At 40.0% G+C, this 9,459-nt stretch overlaps 1 protein-coding gene across 1 annotated transcript; it reads left to right on the forward strand.

Annotated features, from left to right (window-relative positions):
• The first annotated feature begins 4,993 nt into the window (after positions 1-4,993).
• LOC139729220 (heparan sulfate glucosamine 3-O-sulfotransferase 5-like) lies at positions 4,994-8,959 on the forward strand. Its single transcript, XM_071640154.1, has 2 exons — positions 4,994-5,124; positions 7,315-8,959. Exon 2 carries the CDS (start codon positions 7,372-7,374, stop codon positions 8,506-8,508), a length of 1,137 nt encoding a protein of 378 aa, XP_071496255.1. The 5' UTR covers positions 4,994-5,124; positions 7,315-7,371; the 3' UTR covers positions 8,509-8,959.
• Positions 8,960-9,459: the final 500 nt, after the last annotated feature.

Here is a 9,459-nt window from a genome sequence, read left to right on the forward strand (position 1 = left end):
AATCATGCTGAATAACCCATATCTAAGGAACAGTTCCGAACAGTGTTACTGCCGTGAGCAAGAGAATTTTGATATTTTTCAACCATTCACATATTCTATTCATATTGGAGGATGTATTCTAGCACAGTTACTGATCAATAAGATTGTAGTGATTATTTATCCAAATTAATATTCTTTCTTGTATAGCTTCACGGTTTCAACACAGTCTTCAGAGACAATGGAAAAATATCATACCGAATGTCGGGACCTCTCTGATATCATGTATACGGCTTACCCAGTCATCTATTTTTTCATTCATTGTCATTTTATAGATTGAGAATCGCAATGAGCTCTGTACTATCGGTCCATCTCGGGATAGGCCTATACAATGCGGCATTATTGCATGCTGCATGGTGAATGATACCGTATAAAGGTTACATTCCCAGTATCGTCTATACACGCTCTGAATCATCAACATCGTTATTATGTGATAGGACGATGACTCAAGACCCCCTACGGCGATGATGATAAAGACACTGTGATTTCCAGGAAATGTGTACTCTCAGTTAATTTCAACCTGTTCATAGGCCTTTATACAACTGTATACATCATTAGAGACGGCGGTATAAATGGAGGAGAGAGGTGAAGATGCGCTGATTCGATTGTTGGCAAAGCCACTCAGGGTCAAAGGTCAATTCTAGCTATACGTTCATAAGAAATGTACTTGATGACATAACCAATTTTTGATATTGTTGAGTATAAACATGGTTTGTTCATTATCAAAATGATTGTTGGTGAAAGGTCAAAGGTAACTGTATTTTTTCTCCTGCAGGATGTATAATGTAAAAGTGGACAAGGTTAGGGCCGGCGCCATGTTTTTTTGTTTTTTGTTTGCTTGTTTTTTAACTGAGGGTCCAGTTATTAATATTTCTGGTACCACTTCCGGGTTTCATCACCTCTCAAGCAAAAACAAACAAACAAACAGATATGTCTGTATGTCTCTCTCTCTCTCTCTCTCTCTCTCTCTATCTCTATCTCTATCTCCTTCCTTGGTGTGGGTTATGGAGCAAAGGGTTTTGGGTATATACCTTGAACCTTGAACCTTGAAGTAGTAATCCCTTTTAGCAGTTCCTTGAAACTATCCCGGGATGGTAGAAGTGTCGTGCGTCAGTGAGAGGTGACATGGTGAACAGGATGATTTTAAATGTCACTAATGTACAATAAAAGTGACGGTGCATAGTGCTAATAAAAAAAAATAACATGCATCTGTTCTTAGAGCATGTGTGACCCAACAGGAGGCTGCATCACTCGGATGACTGGAAGAGCAGCCTCTCTGAATGTTAATGGGTTGGTAATTGTGACCACAGGTCCTGGCAGATGGTTCCAGGTTCTAACAGCTAGGGGAAAAAAGGAAATATATTGTAAGTATAAATGTTGAAATAGTTTTATATATATGTTTGAAGGGATTTGATGTATTTATTTAACCTTATGATAGGGAATATTAGAGGGTTTATTTTAGTTATGTTATGTTTGATATTACTGATTGTTATGCTAACTGAGACTCATGTTAGTTATTTGGGTGTGTTTGTGTGTGAGTGTGTGTGTTATTTTGAATTTTCTGATATAAGTTTTGTTTGTAGTATCATGTTATTATTTTGTAAATTTAAAATTGGGGGCTGAGAAGGGTTGAAGTAGTTTGATTTATAGGGTTATAAAGAATTGATATATTGTATAATAATAGATTTGTAGGGTGTTGTTTGTTTTCATTGTGCTTATCATAGACGTAATTATGTAATTGTGATGTAAACTATGTGTACTGTTACGATCATTTTGTTGCAATGTAATGCCAGTGGAAGCCAAATTTCTATGTCTGACATAGACCAATAAAGAATGAATGAATGAATGAATGAATGAATGAATGAATGAATGAATGAATGAATGAATGAATGAATGAATGAATGAAACAGAACAGGTGAAACAAAAAACGGCTTTCTGACTGTAGTAAAAAGAAAAGAAAAGCGGGCCTTCAGCCGGCGGCGATTACAGTACCTGGGTTATTCGGCTTGGCAGCAAAAACAAACAAAAACACACACTCACACATAAAAAAAAAAATCCCTTAACCACGTTTTTCTGGTGCCACTTCCGGGGAAAAAAAGAAGGGGCCCCAAGCAGTGAGACCCTATATGTATTCATACGTATTATGCAACAACAACAACAACAACAACAACAAAGTGTGTATATAGGAGGGGGGGGGGATGCCGGGTCGAGCACCCCCTCCCCCCCCCCCCCTCCCCCCATCTCCCTGAAGGTAAATATACAGTCAGTGGCAATTGTAAGTTCAAGGGAAAATGGTCAGAAGTTATCAATAATGAATGAATGTTCCAAGATTAATCATTTCAAACTTCAGTTCTGAATTTTCCATCCCCCGCCCCACCCGAATCGTAGTCTTATAAAAAAAAAAGAAAAGACAAAGATGGAGGGTGCGAAGTATAGAGTGAAAAGGAGGCGAGAATAGAAAAGTGTTAGAGCAGGAAAGGAGGTATGAAAGCTAACAACGACGTTTGTTGAACGTCTACCAAGACAAAGAACTCAACTTCCTCGAAATCAGAACAATATGCCGCCATCTACGTCGAGAGGATGAAAACATTGATTCGTGTGGACGACAGTGTTACTCATAATAAAATGATTCGAACAGAAACAATGCGTGTCACTCTTATTGTGTCCGTCCTTCTCTTGAGTCTTGATGGTGAGTTATCGGCTTCCGGTACAACAACAACATCAACAAAAAACAAAAAAAAAAAAGCATGCAGGCCTTCAATCTGCTCTCTGCAGTAACCTATATGCATCATTATATTGCACGGCAACTACCGTGACGTGCATTGTTGCAATCTTGAGTTTACAGATCAAACCTGCTTTCACAACAAAGACGTAAAACTAGTATCATCCGTGCCAATATGGATCGAAAAAGAAACACAACGAGGCAGTCATAATCACCCCCTAAAAAATGAAACAATCTGACTCTCTGTTAACCCTGTAAAGCCGGGGGCCGGGAGACACATTTTGTCCCCTGGGCCATATTTTCATTTGCCAGCTAAATCCTCATACCCCAATTCGAACTGAATTTGGGGACCATTCCTAAAATTTTATTACAAACATTTTGATACGAATAGCAGGTCACTATAAGTTGGCCAATATACATAATATAGGTCACTTCTTTATATTGTAACGAATAGGGCCCCCATGTATAATGACCTTAATAAATTTAAGCCAATAATGAAGTTTGACTTGCTTTTCCTTTGTAGCATATTTGAAAATGATTGGTCTAAAATGAAGGCATATAATCAGGGATATGGAACTATATAATTTATCTTGAAAGAGAAAAAACCACATGATTTTACTACATTTCCTATGCATTCCTTTAATTGTAGTGAATAGCACCCTCAAGTGACCTTGAACATCTTGTATCATGTTTATAATTAAAGGTGCTTTGCCCATATCGCATGCACGGTGATTACACATCAACTACAGTAAAGAAGTTATATGGGGGGGGGGGTAATGTGCCCCATGCCTCCCCTCCCCCTTGGGCTTGCAAGAGTCTAGATAGCTTGGGTTTTATAGAATTAATTCATGGACATGAGAGATAATCTTTCCATAACTTTTTTCTTTTATGAGATTGATTAGACCATATTTCGAAGTGTCTCGAGAACGCCCATGCCAAGAGGTCCGATTGCCATTTTGTTTTATAAATAGGTGTATATTACTTTAGGTGCATGAAGAATGAAAAATACCACTAGCTGCAGAAAAAGAACTTGAGAGGAGGAGGAGGAGGAGCTAACAAGGAAAGATGAGAAGTTTAATATGAAAGAAGACAAAGAGATAAAGGTCAAAGAACGGGAGCTATATACTATAATATAGGGCATCCAAGAGGAGAACTAAAAGGACAGTTATTATCATTAATTACAGTGTAGTTATCATGATTATCATTGTTATCATTATTATTATTATTATCATTACTATCTATATTTTAATATAATAATAATAACATTAATTATTATTGTTATTATTATTATTATCATTATTATTATTATTATTATTATTATCATCATCATTATCGATTATAGTTAAGAAGTTAACTCTCCTTCTTTCAAATGTCATGCATGACTGAACACATTATTGGATTCTTTAAAGAAAACAATGACAAATTGCTCTTTTTCCAAGTTTGAGTGTTATCTGAAGGTCAACCCACATTCCGATTTCTCTCTTCGTATTCAAGACATGATTTGTCCCTGCGAGCTAATATGTGTTGAATGAACAGAAAAAAAAAAATGGACTGTGTGGGTTGACCTTTTTGGGGAGTGACCAAGTTATGGATGGGACAGGAGGCCATGCTAAGGGTTATATTAGATTAGAAGAAACTCTAAACACAAACCTGCATTCATGGGGCCGGCCTTCAGGCTAACCTATTATTTTATTTAACCACTTTCATTTAGATTTACAGATATCTCATCGCACTTATGAACATCAAGCATTTCAACTTGGAGACATTCAATGCTCCTTCGTGATACAACTCCAATTTGGAAAAAGTGCAATTCGTCATTGTTTCCTTTCAAGTTAATGCGTCAGTCATGCATGACATTTGACAAAATAATTAGGTACACAATGGAAGAAAGAAGAGTTTTGAACTTTCCTCACAATCAAGAATACACAGGGTATACTGTGAGTACTCCTCGTCGCTTTCACTTCATTTTCTATTTCCTTTTTGCACGTACCCTACATCGCTCCTCGACCACTGCACTAACGACGACAGAGGACCACAGAACTCTCAAGTTCTGTGCAGAGGACCGATAGATACACAGGAAAGGTGCGCACCCGTACAATGCATGCACTGTGACAGTACGTGCAGCAGTGGCTGCGCCTGTTGTGTGTGCGCTGCATGCAGGCCCTGCAATGGCCTACTGTACTGTTCGCTGGCTACATCCTTTTACCGGACGAAGGATTGAAGCATATTATGTACAACTACGTGCATGTGTACCTGAGTTCTAATCGGTGGCAATTTTACAATTGTACAAAATGTGATTGTGGCACGGCATTTTCGAACTGCTCGACATATTTCTGGAAGAATTCCAATTAAAGGCAAAGAACCCGGTAAGTTGGTTTGTTTGTTCATACGAAGAATGACCGTAAATCTGTTAACTCGTGTTAGATAATTGAGTATAAACACAGCACAGTCGGTATTAAAATTTTAAACCCCAGCACACGCAGCATGCAGCAAACGCTATGAATGCTATCCTAGTTGATTCCTACACAGCTGGCCGGCTGGCGAAATACGGCCTGCTGAAGATGCCTTTGCCACTTGACTTGTTCAATGTTGTTTGACGAGGGAGGAGGATATATTGAGCTTTAACTAAGGGCCAGATTCGGAAGTTGATAATAGAAACCAAGCTGTTCGAAATGAATGTTATTGTTAGAAGCATCAATTGGGTAAATGAATTCACTAGATCTAGGTGGAATTCACTATCATATCAAAATAACTTAGGTCTAGTCTGTTCCTGTGTTGATGAAAATCGGTTTTGAAATGCCCTGGTGATAGGCCTAAGGTTAACGTTAGATCTATCCAACTTCCAAGAGCATATCAAGTAAAACAAAACAAGGCGATCCTCAGTAAAAGGTAGGTCCTGTGTCCGGCTGTGATCCTTGACCGAAAGATCGGTCTTTACTGTATCTGGTCGTCGGGGATATGTTCCGCGGAGACTGCGTTGGCCCCACATTATCACATACCGTACTATAGTCTAGTCGCACTCACAGATCCCCTCCTTTAACAGTCTGGGAAACCCGCTCATGAGGACCGCTCCCGCGTACGAGGACTGCCCCGCCTCATCCGACCTAGTCGGATCAGGCCGCTAGGTGCGGCAGTCTTGCATTGTGCGAACACGCTGGCGCCCGTGTTTTGATGGGCGCTCTGCATCGGTTGATTAAAACTCGATTTTTGAAAAAAAAAACAAATAGGATTTTTTCTTCTTTTCATCATGGATAGTGGACGTGTGTGTAACAAAAAATCACCGTGCAAAGTTGCGACAATTTATACATCAGATGTGAGATGAATAGAAGTGAATAGGGGGCCTCATGAGGCGTTCCCCCCCCCCCCCCCCCCCCCCGGGCCTCATGAGGCGTAGGGGCGGTCCTCATGAGGCGTGGGGCGGTCCTCATGAGGCGGGGCAGTCCTCGTACGCGGGAGTGGTCCTCATGAGCGGGTTTCCCGGACTGTTAAGGAAGCTCCTAATCCTCTAACACATGTTAGTCCCAACGTTACATTGTAACGTTATTTGTATACTCCTGTCTCCGGAGAATCTGAGTGCTCAAAAGCGTCAAAAAATTAAAAGACTTCTCCGGACAGACGGATCTTTCTGTCTACCATTATCTCCCCTTTTATCATGCTTATTGTATTAGTAATAGTAGGATCGCTATTTGGATACCCATTACAGAGCTGTAATTTATCTCAGCCAGTTCAAAACTATTAAATTTTCATCAAATAAACTTTTAATTCCTTTTGAGTTTTTATAGGATTATGCTCATTTATATTTCATAGAAATAGAAGGTATCTCATTCTCTCAAAAACTAATTGGGCCATTTAATCCTAAAAAAATAAAACAAACACTGGAAACCTGAAGTCCCATCTCAACCAAAACTGTATCAAGGCCCTTTAAAAAGATAATTAATGCCATGGTACTGTAGTGTACATGTGTATCTAACATCAAAATGTGGCATAGTTGAGCTTCAGGCTCTATACAATTGTAGATCAACTACCATAGTACTATTGGCCTACATGTACGTAGAACTCTAGTAGATAGCTTCATAGACAGAACAATTGTACAATATAGAGCCTTCAAGGGTAACAGAGCCTGTTCTACACTTTTTGTATGCTGCATTTTGATATGTTTATGGTTTAAATACACTAATGTATTTGACTTACACTGCATTCCACAGTATTTTATCTCTTTACCATAAACAGCATTTTTTATTATACCAGCCAATTTTCAAACCAGGCCTTTTTTAAAAACAATTTGTGCATACACACATATTTTGTACACCTGTAGGCCTGTCTACAAAATGTGACGCCCCCTGTTGAGTTCGCCATTTCACAGTATATGACATCTACATGAGTGTACTTGTACAATGAAAACTATACGTATAGTATGTCATCTGGGCCACACACACAACATGTGTACTACACTGTACAATGTATACACAGGAGATTGTCACTATTGGTGAGGACACTGTAGATTATTACACTACATGTTTTTGTATACTAATGTTTTCTTTCATCCCTGCATGCAGAGATGTTCCATTAGAGACTGCGCAAAATGAGCAGCAATGAATTCTTGAGAGCCTAACATGATGAAGACACTTTTGTACCGCATGATGGGAAAACATCGCGTACTCGTGGCGGCCCTCGTCATTTCGGGAGTGCTCCTCCTCCTCTCCACCAATCAAATCTCGGACAAGGAGAGGATGCGAAAACTCCTCTGTGCAATGCACAGTGATGGGCATCACCTTGACGACGCCGAGGCGGACGAACTAGAGAGAGAAGGGAATGCCTTTCCTCCGAGTATCGACAAGGTCAACGCGGATATCGCAGAGTTATCAGCACAGCATTCTGGGAGCTTTGAGCGTAGATTTCCTCAGGCCATCGTGATCGGAGTGCGCAAGTGTGGGACGAGGGCGCTTCTTGAGATGCTTCGCATGCATCCGAGCATCGTGGCGGCCAATCCGGAGATCCACTTCTTTGATGACAACTATTCCAAGGGAATGCAGTGGTACCGGGAGCAGATGCCGTTCTCCTATGCCGACCAGATCACCATGGAGAAAACGCCCGCGTATTTTGTTACCACCGAGGCTCCGGAGAGGATAAGTCGGATGAACAGCTCCATCAAGCTGTTGGCCATCGTGCGCGATCCAACCATTAGGACCCTATCAGACTACACGCAGATCAAGAGCCACACCTCAAACAAGCTGCGCAGTTTTCCACGATTTGAAGACAAAGTTCTGGATCACGGAGAAATTGACACAAGCTACCAGGCTATAAGGACCAGCATGTATGCCAACTATGTGAAAAGCTGGCAGCGCCACTTTTCCCCGTCCCAACTGATGTTTGTTGATGGTGCCAAATTAATTCTTGACCCGCTGCCAGAAATGAAGAAGGTCGAGCAGTTTCTCAACTTGAAGAGCTTCTTTTCCAAGCGCAATTTTGTCTACAATGCCACAAAAGGATTTTATTGTCTAAAATCAACAAAGTTAAAGTGTCTAGGAGACAAGAAGGGGCAGTCACATCCTGAAGTGGACCCTATTGTCTTGAAAAAACTGCAGAAGTTTTTCAGGCCATATAATGACAGATTCTTTGAATTAATTGGGCAGACGTTCGAGTGGGTGACGTACAAAATGTACACTGTATCGTACTCCTTTTTGATATTTTCTGTGGATAGTAGCAACTCTTTTTACTGTACATTTGTAGGTGGAGGCACATGCTTGTAGGGTTTGAATGACTCAGATTGAATTTATACTAAACTTGCTGTAAATGTGTAATATCGCTTATAAAATGCCACATTGAAATAGATTTTATCATTGCTACAGTACATGTAAGTTCTCGAGGTAGAGTGCATCATAAAGAAAGAGTTTCCTTCGTGTGCAAATGATGAGGTGAAAGCAGCCCACTAAAATTTTTATTGATAAACATAAACAAAGTTCTACCTTAACCAGGCAGTATTTGTCTAGCGGTATTTCCAAATCACAAACTGATTGTGGTGTCTACTTCTTGGATGCTCGCATGCAACAGAATCTCATGTTCATGTGTGCATCCAGTACATTCAACTGTCATGCAGTTTACCTTTTCACTAACATTACTACGCAGATAGCACCAGACATAGAAATTAGCCTGGAGGGTCACGAAGCGCTATGTCCTTTGGCAGGATAATACCCGCGAGATATCTACATACATTGTACATGTAATGTACAATTGTATTTACATTTTATTGTAAGCAAGCATTTAAACAAACTGAAGAAAGGTGAAATATTGAACATGAAAATACTAGTTGTTTTGAATATGGGTGCATTTATCTAAAAAAATTTTTGTGGCAGAATCATGATCCTATTTAAATCAAATGTGTTTGATGCATTTTTCAGGCGATAGATAAACACAACCGTGTTTTCAATGGCGTTTAGTAACGTTGCGTTCGAGACCAAGAAAAGCAATGCCATTTTGAAACGCATTTACAGTATATCCCAAGATCAACTTCCAGCTATTTGTGGTTGTGTTTCCTACCCATCATTTGTGTGTGAATGATCAAGGCATGTTTGGTGGTATACAGTTGACCTTTATACTTCGTTGGCCGAATGGCACAAAGCAGCTGCGCAGTAACACTTGAATCGCTAGTGTGTGATGGTTAGATAAACGCCGCACCCCACGAATCGTGGTTCAAACCACAT

This window comes from Diadema antillarum, unplaced genomic scaffold, assembly GCF_040938485.1.
Source record: "Diadema antillarum isolate AM-2024a unplaced genomic scaffold, OU_Dant_1.0 scf00000020, whole genome shotgun sequence".
NCBI classification, from domain to species: domain Eukaryota; kingdom Metazoa; phylum Echinodermata; class Echinoidea; order Diadematoida; family Diadematidae; genus Diadema; species Diadema antillarum.